The 26,375-nt window shown below is 43.4% G+C and overlaps 1 protein-coding gene across 2 annotated transcripts in view; it reads right to left on the reverse strand.

The window, feature by feature from the left end:
- Nucleotides 1–9,966: 9,966 nt before the first annotated feature.
- Nucleotides 9,967–26,375, reverse strand: part of MBOAT1 (membrane bound O-acyltransferase domain containing 1) — a 58,733-nt gene continuing 42,324 nt past the window's right edge. For both annotated transcript variants that reach the window (XM_052697957.1, XM_052697958.1), the window contains 6 exons: nucleotides 25,271–25,463; nucleotides 20,121–20,224; nucleotides 17,123–17,187; nucleotides 14,496–14,628; nucleotides 13,163–13,314; nucleotides 9,967–11,685 (listed from right to left, as the gene is read on the reverse strand). In XM_052697957.1, coding sequence (XP_052553917.1) covers nucleotides 11,553–11,685; nucleotides 13,163–13,314; nucleotides 14,496–14,628; nucleotides 17,123–17,187; nucleotides 20,121–20,224; nucleotides 25,271–25,463 — 780 coding nt within the window. In that variant the 3' untranslated portion in view covers nucleotides 9,967–11,552. The remainder of the gene's footprint in view (nucleotides 11,686–13,162; nucleotides 13,315–14,495; nucleotides 14,629–17,122; nucleotides 17,188–20,120; nucleotides 20,225–25,270; nucleotides 25,464–26,375) is intronic.

Genomic DNA, 26,375 nt, shown 5'->3' on the forward strand with positions numbered 1-26,375 from the left:
TCAAAAAAAAAAAAAAATCATACTTCATAGTAAAATTAGCACTGAAGTTACTAATGAGTGGTTTTGCTCTCTAAAAAAAAATGAGCTTCAGTGTACTGAACATCTCGAGAATAATTGTGCTAACAAATTGCACTGAAGTATGCTGTGGCCTATTTCACAAGAAATAAAGAAGTCCATTCTGCTCTGTGCACAATGAAAACAACTTTGAAAGTACAAAATTTGATGAAAGTGTTTTCCCTATTGGAGGCCTGCTCTATTCTTCATGTTGTGCTGACAAGAGCAAGATGAGAAAGAAATTCAGTTTCCATCATCTGTTCAGTCCCTGGCCTCTCTAACGATTAACGAGAGTGCCTGTTTCACTGGTGTTTTCTTGTTATATGGAAACTCGGCCCATAGAAACAGAACTGGAAACCACCAAATTGCTTCACAACCAGCAGATGGTAACGGCTGTGTAAGCAGCCCTCCGCTGGCTTTAGCCAACAACGTGGAGGTAAAAACTCCCACGTCGTGATCGATCTCTGTATGTTTCATCCATCTTTTTAAGATTTCCTCTCTGAAATTGCTGTGGCCGGATCTCCGTGGGAGATGCCAGAGCACAGCACTTTGGAGAGTATCCCTCCCTGAGGGCAAGGACAGAGGGCAGTTCTCATTCCTCATCTTCCTACAGATGGGGATGCTAAACGTTGCCCCTACAATGTTTCATCACCACAGTTGGGACTTCGGAGCAGTGCACATAAACCAAGCAAATCTTGTCACTTCTTTCCCCATCCAACAAAACTCTTTCACTGGAGGAGAAGGCGTAAACAAGCAGGGGTGTGCAGCAGGTGGTGTGGGCATGTCCCCACCCTGGTGCATTGGGGACAGGTCAGTGCAATGATTTCCTGCAGTATGAGGTGGGCATATCGCTCTGGCTTCAGCCCAGGCTCAGCAGAAAAATCCGGAGGCATGCAACAGACAAAGGAAACAGTGTCCCAGTGTGCTGTCACCCAGCAAAATCCTTCTGACTTAGCAAACTGTTGTTGTGGCTGCCGGCTTGTGCTCCCTGACAGCAATCCCCAGCTCTCTGTGCACAAAAGCTGCTGAGCAAAACGGGCACCACAGAACAAGCTTGTACCCAATGCTTTGCTCTGTCTCATAACTAGCAATTAAATCTGTTTCTTTTTTACAAAAAGTTGAAGGGAATCTGAGTTCTCTGCTCTAGCTCCCACCTAACCCAGCATAAAGAAAAAGGTGAGCAGAGATAGGAGAGAGTTGAAAGACTTGGCATACAAGTTTTTTGAATTCCAAACGAAGCCGCTCCTCACCACAAAGGCTTCTCAGCATTGTCCCAGTGGTTTAAAAAGCTCTGATTTCAAAGCAGACAAGGCAGGCAGACCGAGGGGAGCAGGGAGGAGCGGGATGAGGTGGGAATGTCACTGCTGTGCCTCACATCCCAGCCCCAGCCTGGTACACACTGCACGGGGAGGGGAGGCTGCTTGCCCTGCGGAAATTCAAGAGAATTTCCAGAGTGGGCCGTGAGTGCTGCTCACAAAATGCAGGTATCACAGACACGCAGTGTTACGGAGCGCTCATCAGACCGTGTCACTACCCTGTGTCATCAGTACCTCACCTGCACAGCCTTCACGTACGCGTGCAGCTCAGAAGTCAGCTTGAATTCAAGAAATTTCTGTAGAAACTACGCCTGAAAAGCAACTTCAATACGCTCGCATTTTCCAGCTGCAGAACAGTGACTCCCGGGTAGTGGTAGCATTCAGGCAGGGTTTGTATGCAGCGCTCAGATTGTCCTTATCTGGACAGTTCTTCCTGTGTGGCTTTTTTTTTTTTGTGTGGCTCATTCAAGTGCCTCCTCCATAGTCCTTCTTCTATAACCTTTGGGGCACTAATAAAGGACTGGCCATGAGGAGGCCATCATCCTATGGAAACAGAAGATAACAAACAGTGATGTAAAAGGAAGGGGAAAAAAAAAAACCAAAAAAACCACAATGTGAGGTTTTACAAAAAGCCACATCACCTGTTTTCGGGGCTGGAGGAGAAACCAATGCCTTGGCCTTGAAACAGTGAGAACCAAATCCTGTGCGCAAGCTGCAGTGCTTCAGCCATCAGCACCCCCTCCCCACCCTCTGTAACATGCACTGATGACAGCACAGTGTTATTGCTGGTGATGCTGGAAACACATCCGTGCCCTTTTACATATAACCCGCCAGAGAGCCGCAGCTCTGTTAATTTTTACCTTTAGGCACCAAAAGGAAATTCATTTTAGATGCGAGGCAAAATAAAATAAAATAAAAATAAAAAATTTCTACTTACCTGTCAAAAAAAAAAAAAAAAAAAAAAAAAAGGCTCCGGAGCTCTGCCCTCATTTTTGTTTGCTTTTCCAACAGCATCTGCAAAAACAATTGCTGTTTTCTAGGGCTGGTTTTTTTGTTTGGTTTGGTTTGGTTTTTTAAGAGAAGAGGCGCTCTCCCAAATTCCTGGGGTAGCAGTGCCACCTACCGGGCCGGGCCGGAGCCGAGCTCAGCGCCGTCCCCTCCCCGCCCGTCCCCGCGGATCTGCGCGGTCCCAGCCGCTCTGTCCCGGCCTTTTTCGGAGCGACCGCACGTTCCTGGACATTTCCTACCCCGCCGCTGCCCCGCTGCTCAGCCCCGCAGCCAGCGCTGCAGTTTGGGGTGTCCTACAGAGGCTGTTCCAGACGTGGGGAGGCCCCGCTCTGCCACCCCATGGAGTGCTGGAGCAGGAAAGCGAGAGCCCCGCGAAAACCTGTTCTCCTGTCTGTGTTTGTGTGTAATTTACATGATCCTTGTGTCTGTCGACGGCAGAGAGGAAATCATTACAGCAGGAGGCGGGAGAGCAGCCAGCATCAATATACATTTCACATTCCTTGCTACGTCCTTGATTTATAAGGTACAACCTGAGACACTTCCTAGCTGCTTGCCTTCCAGGGAGCTGAATGCAGCGCTCTAGCCGAGAGGACTGAAAAACAAATGAACTATTTTTCCTTGTAAAGCACTCTGTGTGCTTTCAGTATTCTAAAGAGTTGCCCACCGTGTTCTGGGTATCCCCAACTGGGTTCCCCCAACTCATAGAATCACAAAATGGTTTGGGTTCAAGGGATCTTAAAGCCCATCCAAACCCCTCCTGTGGGCAGGGTTGCCACTCACCAGATCAGGCTGCCCAGGCCCACATCATCCACCCCTGGCCTCCAGGGATGGGACATCCACAGGTTCTCTGGGTGGTCTGTTCAGAAGATTCAAGGAATAAATGAATGAAAGCCACCAGAGCACCCATGCCAGCCCTGCTCGGGGCAGCAGCAATGCCAGGCACATCTCAGCCCCTCACTGACCTCCTTTACCCAACCCCACCATCCCTGGGTGTTGTGGGATGCATGTGAGCCAGCGTGTGAGTTGCAAAGAACCTGGCATTCAGAACGAGGTATAATAGGAGGATGGAGCCTTGCAGGAAGAAAGAGATCTGCAGTCTTTACAAATGGACAAAACAAGAGGGAAAAAAAAGATTTCAGGAAGATACAGAAAATAACGTTTTGCAATTACAGCCCACAGCTGCCACTGTTGCAGCATGTTTTGTACACAGGTGCAGCTATTATAGCAATGAATAGCACGTGCTAAAGGTGCTGTCCCTATGGGTAATAATAGCGGGGCTGGAAAGGTATTTTCAGTTGCAGCCCTGATGCTGGGAAGAGAAACAACAACAGAAAAGTCGGCTCTGTCACAGCCCCCCAGTCCCACCTGAGTGGAGGCTCCAGAGCAGAAGGTGTGCAGGTGGGCAGCAGCAGAGGAGTGCCTTCAGCAATGGGCTGGGGAAAGCCTCCTGGTGCAGCAGGCAGTGCCTGTGCCAAACCATGGGGCTTCAGCAGGGAATCTGGCCCTCCTTCATTGCTGTGGATAGAAAGTTTTTGAAAGTTTCTCCCCTTTCATTGAAAACGCCTGAACAAAGGAAGGTGCCTTGGAGCAGAGGAAAGACAGAGTCCCTCCTCCTGTCTCTCCCCCACTTTCAGTGCTCTGGTAATACCTCTGGCAGGCCCTCTGCTAGTATGAACACAGGGACAGCTGTGGGGCATCTATTAGGAAGCAGGACAGCATTCCTTAGAACCGCGGACCTGGCAACCAACCTGCTGCCAGCAAAGCAAACACTTTCTAGACTGCTTCTTCTTTCACCAGAAACAGAAGATTGTGGAAGATGCTTCACAGAGAGCTTATTAGTGGTGTCAATACCACAAAGTGGAAAAGGGGTTACCGTTTCCATTGGGTAAGATGTCAGGCTGCAGTGGGTAATTGCAGAGCCAGCTAATTGAGACCCAGCAGTGGGCACAGGCCTTGGGACTGCCCTGCTGGGACTCCCCGACTCAACACAGCGAGGGCAGGGTGCATAGACTCTATCCTCCATTACAGCTGCCAGGAAGGGTCTGGATGTTTCCCACTAGATGGTGCCAGGAATTGGCTGGAGGCTAGAAGAGGAAATGGATACCCCCAGCACCACCATGCCAGCATCCTCCGGATTCCTGAACAGGTCCCAGCTCACCAAGGTAGGCAGAGCTGGGATCTTTTTATAGGCCTTGAAATTGAGGGAGGCATTAAAATTAATTTGAAGCTTTGCAGGAAGCCAGCATAATGGAAACAAAAGTGGATTGATGCGCTGGCTGGCATGCCCACGCCCTGGGAAAGAGCTCCAGCAGCCACTTCCAGAATGGCTGGAGCCTGCTGGAGGAAAGAACAGAACAAAAAGCACGGCTCAAAGGAAGCTTGCAGACAGAGCAGCAATGTGGAAGAAATTACGATTAATACAGTGCCTGAAGTGTGCAGGCAACTGGAGGAGATTGAAAAAAGGCCCTGGTCTTGATTTTCCATTGCCCTTCATCAGCAGCAGTCATTTTGTAGCAGAATAAAGTGGGAGCACAATCTTCTCAGCACAGAACAAGCACACTTTACATTGCTTTTCTCACTATTTTCCTCCTGCAGAGATGCCAGGGAAAGAGGCAGTCAAGCCTGCTTGTCCTTGACCACTGGGGCTTGGTCAGAGAACACAAACAACAGACAGCAGGGGAGAGGGAGAGCACCAAGAGAGGCCACCGTATCTATCTTGTGCCAGGATGGGAGTGGGCTTGGAATAAGAACATATGGAAGGCAACATCCAGTTGCATAGACAGCAGACTTACAGAGAACAAAACTCATGTCTTCCTTTAATTTGATTGGAGTCGAGAATTTTGCTACTATCAGTCAATCCCTTTGAATGTCAAAAGCAAACTCAATTAGAGCCTTAGATAATAAAATTTTCAGCCTGCACTTCAGTTTCAGCCACCTCCCTAAATCCTTCATGGCAAGTCAGCGGCAATAAATAAATACAGACAGAGAGGAAAAAAAGCAGGCATCAAACACTACTGATCCCAAACAGCAGCAGCGTGTGGTGGCAGCAGATTTGGGCACACCATCGGGGCATTGCGGGTTTGGCTGTGAGGTGCTGCCACATTCCAGGTGCTGTGGTTTTACAGAGCGAAGAGGATTATGGCTTCAAACTTTTGCTTCATGATCCCTGAAAAGGCACAGAGTGAACTAAGAGGCTCAGACCAGGCTTCCTGTAGAAAGAAAAAAGAAAGGAGCAGCTTATAAAGGAAAAGGCAACTTGCAACTAAAGCACAGAGCAAACAAAAAAAAAAAGCAAAACAAAGTTTTATAGGTAGATCTTTCAGTTTATTCTTTTTAAGTAAAAGAGAAGCATTTTGTGTGTGAATATCCAGAATATTCTTCCGGCTCAGAATATTTATCTCCTGACTTACGCTCTCTTGCAGCAGTGTCTCTGAATTCCTTAGAGTCATTAAAGGATTTTGGCCTCAAGTCATTCCCATTAGAAGCATATTCAATTTAGAAATTTCCCTCCTGCTCAAAGTTTGCCTGTGAAATTCATGGTTCAGATCCCTCCTCAGTGAGAATCGGGTCAGTGCCCCATCCACTGAAGAGATGGAGATATTTAACAATTAAATAGTCCTCCAGGCTATGTCTGCACCACGAGCCCAGTGGCACTCTCAGCTCCTGCACAATGAGGTCCTTGGCCACGGGACCAGCTCTGCAGCTCTGGGGCAGCTGTATATTGCTGAATAGCTGGGAATGAGCCCCAGGGTTGTCTGGTGTCCAAATACCTTTTGTAAGGTCCTGGCCATGGAGTCAGGGGAGAGCTGGGGGAGCATTGGTTGCCAAGGATTGAGAGCAACCTGGAAGGCCGAAGGAGGTAAGCACATTTCTTTGTGTGTTGAGAGATGACAAAGCACAGTGACAGTAGGAAGTGAGCTATTTCTCCATTCTCAGGCTTTTGGTATTAGGAATTAGCTCCCCACTTTCCAGAAAACAGGAAATTTGTCTTTCCAGACCACATGTTCAGCAGGGAAGAAATGAATCTTCATGAGCTCAAGACATATTCCCTCTTCTTCTCTTAGCCCCTCACCCCCTGCCTCATATCTCTTCTATGCAGTTTTTCAAATAGTTTAATAATATTCACAGGGACATTAGATTAATTGGATTTTAATTCCAAATGACTGTGAAAGCAGAGAAGTGAGTCACCAGTCCATGCTAATGAGAAGATCTATTAAGTACCCTTCTCTGATAGACACATAGAGTAAGGTTATAAATATTTCATTTTCAATTAATTGAATTTTGCCCCCTGTTATATGACGCTGCCCTGGAATGTTAATCAACTGGGACCAAAGAGAGAGAGGAAGAAAGAGTGGAAAAAAAATCTGAGAGAGGCTTGAAACAACATCAGAGCCATTCCCGTCCCCAAATCCTCCCAATTCACACAGTGCCCACACATCAGAATGGAAGGTTTCATACTGGCTGCATCTGGCTCCATACAGTGGATAAATTAATGTTAATTAATCAGATAGTCATTTCACGAAGAGCTGTGTGCAAAAGGTTATTTGAGCCCTGCCACAAATGAATTTATAGGTATAACTGCCGCGTTGAATGACCCTCTGTACGTAGGCTCATTAAGCTGACCATCAGTCAAGAGTCTAATGGAAGCAGGCTGACAGCAGGCCGCTGGGAGCACACGGCTGTCTGCAACCAAAACCACTCCCCCAAAAAACCAGAAGGCAGCTGGGCAAGCCCCACATGGTTCTGCATGCTGTCCCCCGGGCAGATCCCCTGGGCAGGAGGGGGATGCTCCCCATCCTGTGTCACAACCTCTGGTCCCACCTGCGCTATTATTTCTGCCTGCTGTTTCATGGAGGCTTGTCTCTCATTGCACAGCCCTGAGGGCCCTGGCACTGCATAACGAGGATGTGGGGACCATGAGCCACTTCTTGCATTTAAACAAACTCATAGCGGTCAGTTTCTGAAGTAAGGGCAGGTAGAGGGATGGTCTTCTGGACCAGGAGGGAACCAAGGAGACTTGTACATGGTTAAGAGTAGTAGTTTACTAGGAAATAACCACGTTATCTGCACCCAGAAGTGCTCCTAAAGCTGCTGCCATTCCTCCCAGGCAAGAGGCACTGCTCTGGGTCCTGATATGCAGGGAAGGAACCACGCTGCAGCAGAAAAGCCTCTAGGCTGTTGGTCTGTGAGCAGACAGTAAATGAGGTTTGAGGGCAGTCTCAGGAATGTTTTACTCCCATCCTGTGCTTCCCTTCCACAGACTGTGTAAGTCATGTGAAAGAGGGCGTAACCCAAGCTTTCAAGGCATATAAACCTATTTGCTACCAATAAAGCAGCACTCCTTTGTGTAGTATTATTTTTTTCCCATTTAATTAGGCCTTTCGTTTCCCACCAGCCCTAAGCAGAGCACATCTGTGGAGCCTGCAACCAGTGCACCTTCTTTCTCAGCCCATTCGCCCGCAGAGGGCACCAGCTGTCAGCATAACCATGCAGTATGCATCCAGTCCATCCCACAGCAGCACGCAGTCTGAAGGCTGCAGTTTCCACCTAGCAGAAAATCCAGACATTTTATGCATATCATTGCTGTCATGTCTAAGAAGAAAGGGAGCAGGAGAAAGTGCACAAGATTCTATTTTTGAAGCACGCACCGTTCATTTGTTCTTACGCTGAGACACTTGGCAAGGCTTCCCACTTTGTTGCTAGGCCCCAGGAACTGAAGTACCTCAGTTCAGTGACACAAGAAAGAGAACAGCCCCTCAAACAAATCACATTCCATTTTTCAGTTTGTAACTGAGAATGATACCTTGTCTTAGGCAAGAATGCAGGGAATCGTGCTCTTCTTCTGTTCACAATACGAGAAACCCAGGGACTCCTTGTAACACATTTTTTTAAGAGCTGTTGTTTGTTTTCAGTTGGTTTCTTCCCTCCTCCTTTCACACATACAATCAGACAGGTAAGTGCAGCTTCACAGAACACCTACCAATAGAGTAAAAATCTATGGCCTTCTTACCCGCCTACCTCATTTCAAGCAATGCAAAAATCCCAGCTATGTGCTACATATGCAGAGCAGCCAGAAAGGGAGAAAAAATATCTGCCTACCTCATAGCCCACATTTACACTGCCTCCTTTCCTTGGCATGCTCCAAGGGGACATGCAGGAATGTAGTCAGGGAGGGGGACAGCTCACAGGATAGTAAAGGAAAGCAGTCTGTGCTTCCAGCTCACCAAGGAAATTGCTGTGTTTTTCCTTCTTCAAATATGAGACCCAGAGCTAAGCTGAAAGGAAGTTTCACTCTTCATTCAAGCCTCTCTCCCAAATGGACCTCAGTTTGTGGTTCAGTTTTAATGCTGCCAAATACGCTGAAAAATAGTAGCTGGAATTTGCCTTCGGTCCAGAGAGTGTGGAGGTTGTGTGTAATTTTTATATTCTTGTATAAAATAGAAACATTGTTAAACTAAAACAATCAATGCTTTTCAATTCCATCAGATGGTTCCATACTTCCCTCTCATGAACCATCTGGACTGTTTTTGTCTCTGCAGCACCAGGAGCCCAGAGAGTGATTAGAAACGAGCATCGTGTTAATAACACGTCTTGTATTGGACCGGATGATCTGCAGAGGTCTTTTCCAGCCCCTATGGTTCTGTGATTCCGTGTGTGTGATTCTGTGTGTATTTCAGCTCCTGAAGCACACCCTCCAATAGCGCAGATGAGCAGTGCCAGGCCAGGACCTCGAGTTTCTAACACTTGTAACCTGCATTTCTGCTTTGGCTCTTTGTGTCAGTTCCTGCTAGCAGTCCCCCAGCTAGTGGTGACTGTTTGCAGTCTTTCTATGAAGCAGGAGTTTCTCCCCCCTGAGAAAATAACAAAGACAGGGAGACTCAGCGCAGTTGATTTAGAAAGGCAGTTTCAAAGTGAATGCCTTTTTTCAAAGGAATATTTTACAGCTATTTAGGCCCAGCACTAGCTTTGCAAGGCTGACAGGTAAGCTGCCCAGTCTACAGTAGCAAAGTAAAGATTTTAGATTATTTTTTTTCCCCCAGTTTTGAGACTAATTCAATTTGCTAGTTTCCTTACAATGCAATGTCCTGGGGAAAAAAAATAAAAATAAAAAAAAAATCAAATTTATTTCACAAAATAATACAAACTCCCATGAATGGTGTTTATTCAAGCCCAGAATGTTTTCAGGCAGAACTGCAGACTGACAATACAACGAGATGAAAGGATATGAGTTTGCTCGCTAGCATTGTAGAAGCTGAAACCTACAGCAGAAGTGGATGGCATTAGAGTTAAGACACTTCCACTCCCATGAAACACTGCAGAAGGTGCCCCACTGACAAGGCCTGGCCTCTCATACAATACCCATCAGAGAGGTACTACAAGGACAAATGAGGACCAGCCAAGTTAGGGGCAGGTTCAGCTCCCACAGAAATACATGGGGAGTTTCTTGTCGCTGTTTCAACAGGAGCATGACCTGAAACACATCTGCCCATTCGATCCAGCAGACATGCAGAGTTCAAAAGGTGCAGACTCATTCACCCATTTCCACATTTGACTTCTGTTGATAATGGCAGGCAGTGACACAAAGCACTTTGTTTATTCAGAACAATCTTTTAATGCCATCTCGCCTTCCAAATAAATTAGCGAATAAAATATCTAAATCATGAGGTGATCACAGGACAAAATCTTCCCACCAGAGAAAAGAAAATCAAACACTTTTTAACCTTGTTCTGGTTTCATTGATTTGTTTCCTCCCAAAGCATTAGAACTCTGTAAAATTTTCATTCGCATGAATATCAGAGTGCAGTAAACAGCAGATTCTTCTCTCAATCATGCAGGTTACATGATCCAAAAGTACCAATACTTTAACAAGGGAATTGCTGCTACAAAATCCTGAGAAAAATATTCCTGGAAAAGTTTTGTTTGCTTCTTTCTTTGTTAGCTTATGCTTGTTTTGATGTGTTCTGTCAGTCTGTTTTTCCTGGGTAAGAGGATAAAAACAAACAAAAACAATAAAAGCTCTTTGCAGCAAGTTATCCCAAAGCACAACAAACCTTTATAAATGAAACCTCATGTCTCTGTAAGAGAGGGACTTCACAAGCACTGAAAGGCTCAGTCACTCTCTGAGATCGCACAAGGACCTGGTTGTGACTCCTGTGATACTCATAACCCATCACAATCTTTGTTTTGTACTGAATTAGTTATGATTCCTAAGAAAATTACTGTTTAGATCTTGCTTTAGTGTAGTCATGCTGGAAAGTAACCCCTCTACAAGAGAGGAGGTTTTTGAGTAGAACAGTCTGATCCATTATAAACCCTTTTTAGATTTAACTCATGACCGTGAGCTCCGGAACTCAAAACTTGCATTGCTTCTCAGTTATTTTTGTACTGAAATGAAAGTGCTGCATCACTGTAAAACTGCAAAGTAATGTTGATGTAGCAATGATTACCAGCTGTATCATTAGAGAAGCCCAACTGTACAGGGTGTGTATCCCTTCTTTTGCTAGTCTTTCGATTTGATTTTCGACGTTGGTCTAGACAGATGACAGTGTTTCCAGACACCTATTCCCAAGGGACTTGTCATGCCCTCATGCTAGCAGGTGCCACTTGGAGAATGTGAAATACCCTTGCCACTGAGCTCAAGCTTCATCCCTCACGCTGGGGTTTGCCCTGCCAGAAAGCAGGCAGAAGCAGCACCAGCACACTGAGCTCCTCCTTTCTGCAGTTTTTTGCTCATGCCATCTCTTCACTCAACCAGTATATAAGAAGCCTTCCTGTCGGCCATTCCCAGCACCAGACTATCGGGCAGCAGATTTAACTCTGTGATTGCTGCTTCCTGTCCCTTTAAACACCCGATTCTTGATTAATAATTTGTATAGTTCTGTAAAAGGGCAAAAATGCCTGTGTGAAAAAGTTTAAATATATAAAAACATTTCATAAAAATACTTAATAAAAAAATCAGAATGCCCCGTGAGCCTGTAAACATAGCCTGTAAATCTCTGTTAACTGGAATCATTTGAAAAGCAGTCTTTCAGGCTCTCTTCTGCCCTGTCCAGTAAGACTTTAAGATAACCTAGATAAATGCCACTTGTACTTCAACACCCGTCACTCCCGTCTTCTTCTTTGTTTCCATTATGACAGATTGTTTCCCAGTGTTGGCAATTTCCTTTGGAGATATCATTTGTCTTTGCTCTTAACAGAGTTCTGGTTGGTCTGATTTTGAGGCCTTCTTACAGAGTGGGTTTGAGGTCTGATTGGTAATAAAAGCAAAACCAAGATGCTCAGAATGTGCATGTGAAAGTACATAGACCTGGGAATAAAAACAGAAAGAGAATATTACATGTTTGTTGGTAGTAACATAAACTGAGTGACCTCATTAAGCCCATGTAGAATTTAGTGCTACTGGATGAGTGCAGAATTCATGACCATGACCTAGTAAGCAACAAAATAAAACCCTGAGTCTCACTCAGCCTATGCATCAATGAAAGTGTTGCCATAGATGTTAATAAGGCAAGGAATCAGTCAGCTAACTCCAGAATCCAAAGTCTGAGAGCTCAGAATGCCTGCATAATTCAACCCTAGATTCACTCTGTCTCTTTCATTATTAGAGCACGCAGGGCTATGTTCTGAAAATAAATCCTTCATGAACATCAGATTGTACAAGTGAAAAATAAAATAATCGACTGAATGGGAAAGAAAAAAAATTATTTCAAATGCTGAGATCTGAAATAAACCAAAACATTCAGTTTTTACCTGAGGAAGGTAAGACATTGGCAGCTATAGGAGGGTCTTGTTTTTGAAGGCAACTACTCAGAGACACCTTTCTTTGATATCTCAGTAAATATCAAATATTTTTATTTCAAATAACTTCACATGCACGAGACTGAACAGAAACCAAAACTACTCAGATTAACCACACAAGGCTGTGGCTGCTTGGAGAGGTACCATTTTGGGAACAGTATGGTCCAGCTCTTAACAGTGGAGATGCATCTTTGTATGGTCTCATGCTTTTTGCTGTAGTTATCACTATCCTCACAAGGTGCCTACTACCACTGTTGGGTATGCAAAGCCCCCAAAATTCATGTCCTAGTCCAATGGCCAAAAATTTCCTTGATTCTGCATTTAAGTGTTAATTACTTTAAAATTCACTGGGGCAAAAAAATACTAAACTGACGATCCAGCTGGGAACAAAGGTGGAAAATAATTTCCTTCATTCAAAACCTGGGTATCCAGTACCTTTTTTTGGATACTGGCATAGTAGTACTAAATTAGTTACATATATTTGTTTCTGTTGTTTTAAGGCTAGCAATGTAATTTCACATTAACATTCACTACGTGGAATGACTTTTTGTAGCACAAAGGGAACAAACTTTATGCATATGGAGAATTTATAAATGTCCTGAAAGAAGAAAATGTAGACATTAATATGGTGCATGGAAAAGTGTTGCACCCTCCTTATCAGTCTGCTCTTCTGTTCCACACAGTTGGCAGCTGGAAACCTGTTGTCATCTCACCGAGCCCTTCCTACTGCCAACTCACATTATTCTTAGCCTCTCCAGCCTTGGCCACTGCTGAAGGTGATTGAGATCTGATTGCTTTGAAAAAGGAAGCTGAGTGTGTGAAAAATCAGATGAAGTGAGAACACAGAAAGACTGAGAAGTAAGCAAGAAGAGCTCTGCCTTGCCCTTCATATCTTTTTAAGTCAGAGTGCAGAAATAACTTCTTACGTTATCAGATATCCTGCCCATGCTGGGCTGGAGTGCTGTAGTCAGGAAGGGAGAACTTACTTGTAAAACTTAATTGTGGGCTCAACAGCCAGCATCACAAAGGGTGCAACAGTATAGCACACTGCGAGCTGCGTGACAACCCAGGTGGCAACGTCATAAGTCATCTTGAGAGGCACTGATGAGAGGAAGTAATGTCTGAAGTTGTTTCTTATCTGAAAGTCCAGGAGAAATAAACAGAAAATAGCAAAAAATTATTTCTTAGGCAAAGTGACAAAAACATACTGCAATAAGAACACATTCCAGTGAATAAGCACTCTCCAGTGAACGTTAGCATGGAAAGCACTGAGAGTAGAAAAGCAGGCAGAATTGCATTGACTGGCATGTTAAGATCCTGCAGTCAATCTGTGGTAAAAAAAAAAAAGTGTCCCATTTTCTTCTGTTATACTCACCAGAGAAGGCTCTCGTGTTATGTATCCTGGACAATACCTTTGGGGAGGGAAGTTGTTATGATTTGATCTTCCTCTCTCCCATTTTTGTTTTAGTACTGCTTGTCAACTGTGAAACAGTCACTTCAAATGAACAAGTGTGTGTTTATACTGGCAGGTGCACTCAGCTCTCCACAGATTTTGGTTTAGCTTTGGAATGGATCCCCATGAATGAGGGGCAAAGCACATGTTAAGATAGCATGCTCAGCAAGGTGCTCTAGCCATAGGGGCTAATACTGACTGCTAGTTTAATGCAGCCTTCAAACTGACCTGATTATCTATCCATAGTCAAACTCCAAGTCAATAGTGGTGCTTCCCAGCCCCTCCCAAGAGGCTGGTTCAGCCTGATGGGTCATCAGTGATAAATGCATTATCAGTGGCTCACAAAATCTGTGTGGCCTTTGGTGACTCTACTCAAGATAAGGTCCATAGACAGAGCCCAGCTTACTGCATCAACATGACAGCAGTCCAAATTAGGCTAATGCTCAGCCCATCACAGAGTCTTCTGAAAGACTGTGCTCAGAGCTGATTGCAAGTCAGCACACACACAGGACATGAACTAGCAGAAGTATGGACTCAAGCTTAACCTTGAATGCCAAAATACTTTGCCTGCATTCACCTAGCCGGTAGCACTACCAAACTTCTAACTGTACACTCATGCAATGCTTTCTCTGACAGCCAGGGGCAGCATCGCAGCACAGACAAAATTAGTGCTGACTAACTGCTGGGATACTTGGTAATTAGCATTAACAAAGAACAAAGTTGCACTGAACATCGACCCCTGCAAAGGCATGACAGAGAGCTCACAGCAGGGATAAGCTGCTTGAATGTGCCAGGGTGGTCCCTGCAGTCGATAGTTGGAGAGCATCTACTGAGGGCCTTGGAAGAGAACAACAAAAGGTACATACTGCTCTGGCTGCGAGTGTGATAAGGATTCCAGTGAGAAACGTAAAATAATATCCAGGATAGATACCATGCCACAGGGCCGACAGGACAAATGTTAAAGCCGTAGGATACCAAGGAGCTCTGTCATAACAAACCCTGTGAAGAAGAAAACAAAACAAGTGGCTGAATCCAGCAGAAGAATGGAAACTGCACTTCAAATCCTTCTCAGTTGTTAACATCTCACTGTTTTCTTACACGTCTCATCTTGTCTCAGTTACAGACCAGGACATGAGCCATTCTCTCTTCATTTATTTGGAAGGTTAGCAAGAAAGAGCTAGCAAGCTTTTATGCAATGAGTATCCAAAAAGCACCTGTAAAAATACTTCCAGCACTCATACCAATCAAGTAATTAAAATGGAAGAGAGCGGGCAAGATTTCTCATTCACCGTTACACCTCCATACTGGAATTACACACTTCTCTACAAACAACAAAACTCTGATGGTGAATCAAGAACATGTAGAAGGACAAACAGACATCATCAGCCCACCCTTCCCTGGCAAACAAAAGTATTTTTAGGCATTGTCATCTGAGAGAAGTTAGGAACAACAGGGAGTACCTTTGGCTATTGTAAAGCAGGGAATTCCTGCTAACTTTAGCAGCCTGAAAGCTTACTTCAAAGATGCAAGTGAATGATACCAGTTCAAGAATCTGTGTATTTACCTGAGTTTTAAATGAAATGTTGTGTTTCAAAGAAAACAGTCAAAATAATGCATTTCCTACCACATCATTTGAATTATGAAAAACTGTAGATAGTAAAATTAACTTAGCAGATAGTAAAATAACATTTAACAACAAAAACAGTAATGATAATCACAACGTATCACAACTACGATGTAGTGCCATCATTTCAGGCGCTACATTAACTGACTGTACTCTGAGGTTTAACCATGCCAAAAAGTGTAATAAGCAACAGGAGATAGATCTAGCTACAGAATCTAGGCTTATGCTAGTATTTACATGAGCAACAGACAAGGTTTAAAATAAGAAACAACTTCTCCATATCCTAAACAGAGGCTCAGTAGCAAGCGTCTTGTGATAACTCCAAGTTGGACTACAATCTGAACATCTGGCCTTCTCTCCAAGCTCTAATTGAACTGGATCCCAGTGACCCAAAGAAGCTTGATTCTGATAGTAACATGCATGGGAAACATAATTTACTATAGCAAGAACAATGAAGGCAAAGAGCAGCCTAAAAGATGCCAGCAAAATGCTTTTACTTTTTGCTTTGGAAGATCTGAACTGTTCATTTGTGGCTTTGCTGTTCATATATAAAGAGTGGACATTTTACATTTGCAGGAATAAAACTTTATAGAATCATAGAATCCTTAGAATTGGAAAGAACCTCTGAAGGCCATCTGGTCCAACTCCCCTGCAACGAAAAGGGACACCACTGCTAGAGCAGGTTGCCTAGGGTCTTATCCAGCCTCGCCTTGAAAGTGCCCAGGAATGGGGCATCAATCACAACACCATATAACCTGTTCCAGTGCTTCATCACCCTTGCTGTAAAAGATTTTTAAATCTACCCTGCTTGAGCTTCTGAGAACCTAATGAGGTTCAACAAGGCCAAGTACAAGGTGCTGCACTTGGGCAGCGGCAATCCCAGGTATTTACACAAACTGGGAGAAGAACCCCTTGAGAGCAGCCCTGCAGAGAAGGACTTGGGGTCCTGGTAGACGAGAAGCTGGCCATGAGCCAGCAGTGTGTGCTTGCAGCCCGGAAGGCCAACTGTGTTCTGGGCTGCATTAAAGAAGGAATGGCCAGCAGGGAGAGGGAGGTGATGGTCCCCCTCTACTCAGCTCTTGTGAGGCCCCATCTGCAGTGCTGCGTCCAGGCCTGGGGCCCCCAGCACAGGAAAGATGTGGAGCTTTTGGAGTGGGTCCAGAGGAGGGCACTGAGATGAGCAGAGGGCTGGAGCAGCTCTGCTGTGAGGAAAGGTTGAAGGAACTGGGATTGTTCAGCTTGGAGAAGAGAAAGCTTTGGGGAAACCTCATTATGACCTTCCAATATTTGAAAGGAGCGTATAAACAGGAGGGGGAATGACTGTTCACATGGGTGGATAGTGACAGGATAGGGGGAATGGTTTTAAACTAAGGGGAGGATTAGGTTAGATATTAGGAGGAAATTTTTCACCCAGAGGGTGGTGAGGCACTGGAACAGGTTGCCCAAGGAGGCTGTGGATGCCCCATCCCTGGAGGCATTCAAGGCCAGGCTGGATGTGGCTCTGGGCAGCCTGGGCTGCTGGTTGGTGACCTGCACACAGCAGGGGGTTGGAACTGTGGTGAACTGTGGTTAAAATCACTGTGGTCCTTTTCAACCCAGGCCCTTCTATGATTGCCCTTGCTCCATCACCACAAACCTTGCTCCAGACTCTGTCTCCTTCTTTCCTGTAGTTCCCGTTTAGATTCTGAAAGGCCACAATGAGGTCACCTCACAGCTTTCTTTTATAGCACCAAATACCACTACATTCCACTAACTGTTATAGGCAGAGGGAACAAAGAAAGAACAAAAGACTATAGACGTATGGAGATTCACTGTCAGTTTTTTTCAGGATGTGTAAACCCAAGCAAATTACTCTTCCACTACACTTACCGTTTTAGCCAGGCAGCTGTCTGAATATTCCAGTTTTCAATGTACATTTTAAAACTTGTTGCAGTCTAAGAAAGAAGTTCACGTGAAATGTTAGTATTGAAACCTGTAAAATAATACTTGCATTTTAGATTAGAGAAATGATAGACATGAAAAATATTCCTTTCAGTGGCTGATTATCATGAGGATTGTGCCACAGTCCATCATTACACTAACATATTTTGAGATGGAATTAACTAGGCTGATTGCTGCTAACACTTGGCATTTGCTTTGTTTTGTAAATTTAAATATGTTTGATTATTTTTCAAACGACGGGAAATGTGAAGAGCTTTCTGCTTTTTAAAGTCTGGCTTTCCCTATAAGCAGCTTCATTTCTGGAAGAGAGATTTTGCTACCCATTACACAGTGTGGAATTCCCTAGACTGCCATTAAAACAAAGTGTTATGAAAACGAAAATAAATGCATTATTATTTGGAGAAGGAGGAAAATTGGAAAAACGTGGACAGAGTAATGACAAGACTAAATTTAGAACCTAGCTTTCAATCTACTCTCCAGCTTGAGAAACTGGAGTGGACTCCAGGGTCCTGGGGGAACTATTTGTACCTCCTCACAGCATCAGTTCCCCTAATCTGAGGGAACTGCTGGATCCTGTCCAGCATCAGCTCCTCTAATCCTAGCCAATCCCATCTCTGGTGGTTCCCTGACCCCACTCCCCCTTGCTCCATGCTTTACGATAGCAAACTCCCAGGGTCTCCTCATCAAGTAGGGATAAATAACTAGTCTCCAGTGACTCAGTAAAACCACATCATTTTGTCTTATCAGGTGAAGTCAAATGAACGCTAAGAAGAGGGACTAAAGACAAAGGTTTCGGAGGGGAAATATTGAGATATATTTGTGCTTTCACACAAGAATCCTGAAGATCAGCTCTTCACACTCTGATGATAAAGTTAAAAATGATCAGCAATTCCCAATGCAGTACTGCCACATTTTAATTGCATAACTGCAGCAAAAGAAGCCCAGAAAAGTGTAATTTCTCATCCAACTAATACTGACACTGTCTTTTGTCTGCCTTTAAGTTCTCCCACACCAGCAAGAAAGAAAGGGATCACTGGCTGCCAGAATATGTATGCTGCCAAGGTTTTCTTCAAATTCCCCACAACACGTTTAAGCACTTGTCACATTTTAATGCCCTCACAACTCCTGTTACATGCTTGTCTTCAACTGACTACTACAAATCAGCTCAGTTTGTAGTCATATTTACCACGTAAGTTCCCAATCCTCATATAGTTTTACACAAAAATTTGGTGATTCCTGCTTAAAATGTACTGTACAGTCACACTTAAACTGTAACTCCCAGAACTGCCATTGGTGCACAAACAAAAGCTTACGTGAAGTGACACTGTCTGTAGCCTCTCTTCTCATTACATGACCAAACCAACTGAGGATGTTTTATTTCCTGCTGACTCAGATGCTCTCTCAAATAAAACTGGGAAATTTGCAAAGGCACAGTAGATCATCACACCTGGCAGGGCTTCTGAGGCTAGCGTGACTCCTCTGCTTTACAATCCTGGAGATAATTTCTCCACTATTTCTCCCTATTATTATATTTCTCCCTATTATTTGTGTAAAGGAGAAAGCTTCTACGGGGCCCATCGTTCAGCAGGTAGAGAAAAGTTCCTGTTTACTTTGTTAACTTAAATGAAGAGCACTGCTTGCATTTCACTGTCCTCCTTTCAACATGAATTGCCCTAGCCCATCCAGCTCGGAATTGTCTCCTGCCCCTAAACCAAATTAGATATTGATTCAAGACCTCAGGGCGGTACTTAGGGTGCTGTGAACATTAAGGAGCATAAAGCATTTCTGGGATGTGTATTCTGCACCACTCAGTGAGAGAAGTGTACACAGGATTACAGTAAATAATAATAATAATAATAAATAAATAAATGAAGAAAGAAAGAAACAGATAAATGATTTTGAGAAAGAGAGAATGTACAAAGATAGTTCCAGCTTTGGCATCTTTCAACATTTTTCAACTAAGAATCGCAAGAGCTGCTTCATTTTTGAGGAGCTATTACAGCACATTTGCTTAGTCACAGGTCACTCGGCCATGAAGCAATCAAATTGTTTTAATCTGCTTTTCCTTTTAAAAGCGTAACTACAGAATTACAGAGAGAAGTTCCCCCCATTTCTAAAGAAAAGCAGCTTTTAGAAAAAAACAGTTTCAGACGTGAACATTTTCACATCCCCCTGGCATTCAGAGAATATTCTTTGGAGCAAATAAATAATGATGCTGGCCATTTCCTAATCAAAGGAAAAATACAGATATTTTACAAAAGACTAATAGACATTAAAAGCATGCTGCAGTAACAAGAAAAACATGTGATATATGTTTGAGAAAGCACATGGTTTGCAGAATAGAGCTCCAGATCGGCTGCCATCTAAGCTCAGCATGGCCTTGACAGTTTCCATACAGGTTTCCCTGTATCTGTTACAGCTCCCACCCCTGCTTGTCCCTATTTAGAAGAGGCACTCCAGCCATGGGCAGGAACCCAGCTCTTCCATGTGTATATGCATTTTCTGCTGATGACAGCCTCTCTCTCACTACCACCAGTCATCTCAACTGGGTTATGAAAGGAGAATTCTGCTTGAAGTAGATGGATGGAATACACCGCAGATGGTGAAGAATCATAGCTCCAAGCAATTTATTGACCCACTGAACTCAGCCACAATCTACAGTAATTGACTGCTCATTTATTAAACATCTGATTAATCATTTATTAGCCCTCTATAAACTATTTACAATTGCAACCTGGATATAGAGCATTACAAAGGCTGTGTAACAGATGCTATTTATCTGCCCAACAGATAAAATACAAAACCTCTCCAAATTAAAGATAGGCAGCCTGGTGGCATGGATTTACTTTCATTCCAGCAAACAATCTCCCCACTATCACACTTATTTATCTGTCAACATGCCAATGTGGCTACTCCTTTAACTCACCTCAATGTTCCAGATATTTAAGTTGGACAACAGGTCCCAACGGAAAGCACCTCTTTCGTCAACTCCACTGAATCCATACCCAGCTGCATTGTTGACTGCATCTGCTGCAATACGAAAGCAAAACGGGTCAAATCAGACTGCTGGAGAAGTGTTTTCTTGCAGCTGCATATGGCACTAAACATTAGAGACATCTTTGTAGGACTTTGTACCTTCTCCTTCAAAAACAAGTTTGTCTTGGCAGAGGGATGACCTGGATAAGGGGATTGAGTACACACTCAGTAAATTTGAAAATGACACTAAGTCAGGAGGAACTGTCAATTTGCCTGAGGGTAGGAAGGCTCTTCTCAGGGATCTGGACAGGCTAGATAGTTGGACTGAGGCCAGCAGGATGAGGTTCAGCAAGGCCAAGTGTCAGGTCCTGTACTTCAGCCACAACAACCGCAGGCAACACTACAGGCCTGGGGCAGAGCAGTTGGAATACTGTGTGGAAGGAATTATGTTGGTCAAAGCTTGGCTGAACATTAGCCAGCAGCATGCCAAGGCGGCAAAGAAAGCTGATGGCATCCTGGTTTGTATCAGTAATATTGTTGCCAGCAGGAGCAGGGAGGTGAGCATCTCTCTGTATTCAACGCTGGTGAGATTGCACCTCGAGTACTGCTCAGTTTGGAGCCTCTCATTCCAAAAATAACATTGAGGCTCTAGAGCGTGTCCAGAGAAGGGCAACGAAGCTGGTGAGGGGTCTGGAACACAAGTCTTATAACGAGTGACTGACAGAACTGGAATTTAGTCTGGAGAAGACTCAAGGGAGACGTTATTGCCCTACAGCTGCCTGAAAGGAGGTTGTTGTGGTGAGCTGGGAGTTGACCTCTTCTCCCATGTAAGTAGCGAAAGGACTAGAGGAAATGCCCTCAAGTAGCACCAGGGGAGGTTCAGGTAGGATATCAGGAAAAATTTCTTCTCAGAAAGAGTGGTCAGGCACTGAAAGGGGCTGCTCAGGGAGGTGATTGAGTCACTGTCCCTGGAGGTGTTCAAGATGTACAAGACATGGTTTAGTGGGAAAATACTGTTGATAGGTGAATGAATGGACTAGATGATCTTGGAGGTCTTTTCCAACCTTAGTGATTCTATGATTTCTTTTTCCTTGTCCTATCACTATTTACCCATGTAAAAAGTTGTTTTCTCTCCTGTTTATAAGCTTTCTTTAAGGCCACTATGAAGTCTCCCCAGAGCATTTTCTTCTCCAAGCTAAACAATTCCAAACATTGAGCCATTGACAACAGCCCTCCGGCTGCAACCATCCAAACAAATACTTTTTCCTTGAATAGCCGAACCTTCAGATCTGTATTTCTCCTATTAAGAGATAAAGATGTGGTGTGGGACCATGTCAGAGACCTTGCACAACTCCAGGCAGACAAAATCAGTTGCCATTCCTTTGTCCACCAATGCTGTCACTTTATCGCAGAAGGCCACAAGATTGCTCAGGCACTATCTACCCTTGGTGAAGCTGTGCTTGCTGTCTCGTGTCACCTCTTCATCTTGCATGTGGCTTAACACAGCTTCCAGGAGGACCTGTTACATGATTTTCCCAGGCACAAAAGAGAGGTTTCATCAACCTGTAGTTTCCTGGGTTTCCTTTCTCACTTTCTAAAAAATGGGAGTGATGTTTCCCTTTTTCCAGTTACAAGGCAGTTCACTTGACAGATAGAAATTTTCAAATATGATGGAGAATGGCTTGGCTACTGCATCAGCCAGTCCCTTCAGGATTCGAGGAAGAATGTCACCTGGCCCCACAGGCCCCTTCAGCCTCATGAGGGGGTGACTTGCTCTTCTCTTACAGTGGGAGAGATTTTGCTCCCATGATCTCCACATAGAAGTTCAGGAACATAAGAGGTGTGGGAAGCTTGAATCCCAGTGAAGACTGAAGCAAAGCGCTTGTGAAGTACCTCAGTCTCTTCCATTTCTGTTGAAGCCAGTCTTCCCTTCTTATATGTCAGAGGGGGTATGCTCTCCTTTGACTGTCTCTTCTGACCAAGGTAGAATCACAGAATTATAGAATTCTTAGAGTTGGAAGGGACCTCTGAAAGTCATCTAGTCCAAATCCCCTGCAATGAACAGGGACACCACAACTAGACCAGGTTGCCCAGCGTCTTATCCATCCTCACCTTGAAAGTCTCCAGGGACAGGGTATCAACCACAACACTATGCAACCTGTTCCAGCGCCTCACCAGCTTCACTATAAAAGATTTTCTCCTTATATTTAACCTAAATTTACCCTCTTTAAACTAGAGGCACCTGTAGAATTCCTCGCTGTTTTACACATCCCCCCCAGGTTTAGTTCCACTTGCACCACGAGTTTATATTTTCCCTAAAAAAATGTCTGGAAGTCTCATCACTTCCCAGAACTCAGAAAAACTGTACTGTCTACCAGACATGTTCACCATTTCTCTGAGTTACAACACTGTTGTTTTAATTAGGAATTTTATTCTCACTTAGGCAAACAAAGCCTTTTACTAAACTCATTGCTTAGTGTCTCATTAAAGTACCTAACCATCTCTACAAATGAAATATTGAGTAACTTAAATCACAGAATTAACAACTAGTAGTCTGAATAAAAGCTTGGGTAACAGTAGGGCTTTCATTTATTGCACTTCTTGCTGTTGCAGTTAAGCAGAGCTCAGCTCCGCAGGCTGAAGTTCTTGTAGTTTCCCAAGGCACCGGGTAACTATTTGCCCTTGCCTGGGAGCCACTTGATCACTGGAGCTCAAATCCTGCTTTTAACATACCCCTACCAGAAACCTATTATCAATGCAACAAAAAAATAGGAGGTTTTCATTATCGTGTAGATGCAGCCACCACTGAGGACATAGGAATAAAAATACAGTAAGCAAAAATAAGCAAAAATACAGGTAAGGCTTTTCCTTTTAGATCAATTACAAAATACAAGCTTGCAATAAGTCAAGCTTTAAAAAGGTCAGTGTTTATTTCTGGAGAGTGAAAACTGATTTTGCCATGTAAGTGCCAGGAACACAGGCACAACTTCTTGGAGAAACTCCAAAGTGAAAAAGCAGGGAGAGAACTTAATTAAAAACAACAATAGAAACAAATAAGTAAATAGAAAAATAAATAAGCAACATTGTCTAACCGGACACTTTCCATTTACTTTCCAATTTACTAAACAAGCTAGATTTTATTGTTGGAAAGAAAGGTCTTCCAACTTTTATATCTCTCCCTGTTTAAAAAAACAAACACAAAACAAGCTTGTTAGAAATTACATTTACTGTACGGCCTGCCAGTGCCTTGCTATGAGACCAGATTCCACCTGCTAATAGGCTGTCACTGCCAGAGGAGGTTTGTTCCTCCTCGCTCAATGGATAGTAGGGACACTTAATGCTTTTTTGTCAAATGCAAGAAATCAGAAATCCAGAGGCACAGCCACACCACAGATATCCAAGACTCTTGCTTCACATGCTAACATCCTATAGAAAAGCGTGGTTTGAGCAAAGAAGTATCTTAGCTGTCCAGCCTTCCAGTTACTTGTGAAAACCCAACCTCCATGAAGTTCAACAGAGGTTTCCCTGCTGATTTCAACAGCTCTAGTGTATCGGTTTTGCTCCACACAAACCCTTGGAGGTAGGCATTCAATTCCAAATTGCTTTCAGCAAAGGCTCTGACTCAAGTTTGTAGCTACGTTCACATGATTATTGCTAGTGCAGGGAGAAACTGAATTTTCTATCTTGCATCTGACTTTTCATCAATCTGGAGGAATTCATCACTGCAGTTATCACACAATAGTACAACTGTCCCCTTCTAAAAGTAGGAAGTGCATATCAGCAGTTTCAGCAAGCACTTTTAGAATGCCTTATGCCATGCCACGGAAAGCTAAACAGTGAAAGGATAAAATGTCTGCTATTTTGTTGCCTGAATTTGTAATGTGAATAACAGAGACCTCACCCATCAGAATGCAATGCATGCTTTTCCCTCCACTGCAAGATATTTCTGCAGCCTCTAAAGCTCACCCATGTCCTAACTCAGTTGATCTCTTTGATAATGTCCTGATAGTTAACTACCATGTTGGAAAACTTTTAGGTGACCGTTTAATACTGAGTATCTCTAAAAAGGAGTTACTTGGCAAACAATTCTTTATCTCATAGCATTTCCTGCCCCAGAGATGCTAATCCTCAGTGGTTTTTTCTAGATCTGTCAATTTTATTTTCAGTATCACAGTGAATTTCCCTGGTTCTTTCCATGCTATCTCAATGATATTCTCAGATTCAAACTCGTGTGTCTCTGCAGAATCTATCTACACACAAAGGCTTGAAATATCAGCAAAAAATTCAGTCTCACAATATTCAGCCTGGACAAGAAGGATTCGAGTTTTCACACACAGACAGGAAAGGTGACTTAAAAGGAAGAAGATAAAATAGAAAGAGATTATTTTGAGCACTGAGCGAGCTGGATTCTAATACTGAAGCCAAAGCGATTTGCTTCTCTCAATAATGAACTCTCTTCTTTCTCTTTTCATTTTCCTTGCAGAAGCTCTTGGGTCCTTCCCGTGGCCTTCATCATTCTCCACCTGCCCCAGGATTCTTTGTTCCTTTCTCAATTGCTCAAGGTTAGCACCACACAGTGCTTTGGAGGCAAAGCCTAACTGCAGTTTCCCCCAAGAACCACAGCTTTCTAATACAGATGCACATGCAGAAGTCCCATAACAAAAGAGAGGTCTGTTCACATATTTGTAAGCCTGAGTGTGACTAATTTTAACCTCCTGACCCCACTGACATAAGCACCAAAATCAAGGTTTAGAAGAGGCAATCTTTTTTGTTTTTCCTATGAATATGTGTAAAAATTACTTTAGTGTAATTACAAAAGTTTAAGAGGAAATTGTTACATTGGCTTTACTGGTGAGAAGCTGAAAAATAGAATAGCTTCCAGAGACAGAGGATGTCGGACAAATTGGAAGAGATTTTATGCACATCTGCTCACTTTAGTGGGAAACACTGCCAACAGGAACATGTGTACATCTCCTGTGTGAACTACAGGTCTACAGGCTATTTCATTTCATTGCTTTCTCACAGTATCAGACCTTTTCACCCTCCTTCCCACTTATGAAATGATTTGTTAATAAAAATAAGTGATATAGCCAGACTTACCTAGCGTCCATGCAAAGTAATACTTTGGTTTTGCAGACTGTGTCACAACATATAGGTAACCAAGTCTTGTTAAGAAGGGTGTTTTATCAAGAAATTCATCATCAATAATATATGCCATAGGAAAGTTCTTGGTAAGTGTCAAGAATAAAACAAGAGATATCAGTGTGATACACAACTTGTACATCACTGCTCCCTAAAAAATAAACAACAGTGAAATGTTAATTAGAAGCATTTTCTTGAGGGAAGAAAAAAGCAGAGCTCATGACAAATGAAGGCAGTGCTCATGACATATAAAAATAACATTATTCGAGAACCAACAAGATTAACAGTGACAACACTGACAATAATTAATTTAGAAGACGTGACTAAAGAAAGCCACAGTCCAAGCTTATGTCTAACAGGGTTTACTGAATTAACTAGAGATAGGTACAGACAAGAAATAGAAGTGAAAATTGGCTGTGAACTTCATCAGAGGCATCAGTCAGTGGAGGTTCTAAAATGAGAAAAGAAACTAACAATAAAAGAAACCAAAGGAAAAAGGAAAAAGCTGTACTATATGCACTGTCATGTTTTGGAACGAAAGACTGGATTCCTCCTAGCAGCCAAAAGCATTAGCATTCAGTACAATGGCTGGCCTTACTGTCCAGCTGCCATCCAGATGTCTTGCTAAAATCACTTGTCAAAAAAGCATACATCTCACACAGCAGCGTACTTTCCCATGACACAGGGTATCTGCTACACCATACTGCTTTCTATTACTACTCTTTAGCTTTTTATATACTAAAACAATTGCATCATTTCAGTAGTTAGAAGCTCAACTTCATTTAGGCGTCAAGAGCAAACACTGCCTGATAGGGGCACAATAAAAAAGGGAAATGAGGCACTTGGGTGCCATGTAAAAACTGAGTAAAAGTAATGCACTTTGGAAAACATAAAAATTTCCTACTGTGCATTAGTAAGTTAATGTGTATTTATTATAAAATGGTTACAATGCAAATTTTAATATTTTCTGCAAACTTGAAGGTAACGCAGTGAGGGCCTTATTCTGCTATCAGTAAGACTAGTGCAAATCTGAAGTAACATTATTGAAGTCTTGCAAAGCATT

This window comes from Tympanuchus pallidicinctus, unplaced genomic scaffold (genome assembly GCF_026119805.1).
Source record: "Tympanuchus pallidicinctus isolate F22 unplaced genomic scaffold, pur_lepc_1.0 scaffold31, whole genome shotgun sequence".
Taxonomy (NCBI): domain Eukaryota; kingdom Metazoa; phylum Chordata; class Aves; order Galliformes; family Phasianidae; genus Tympanuchus; species Tympanuchus pallidicinctus.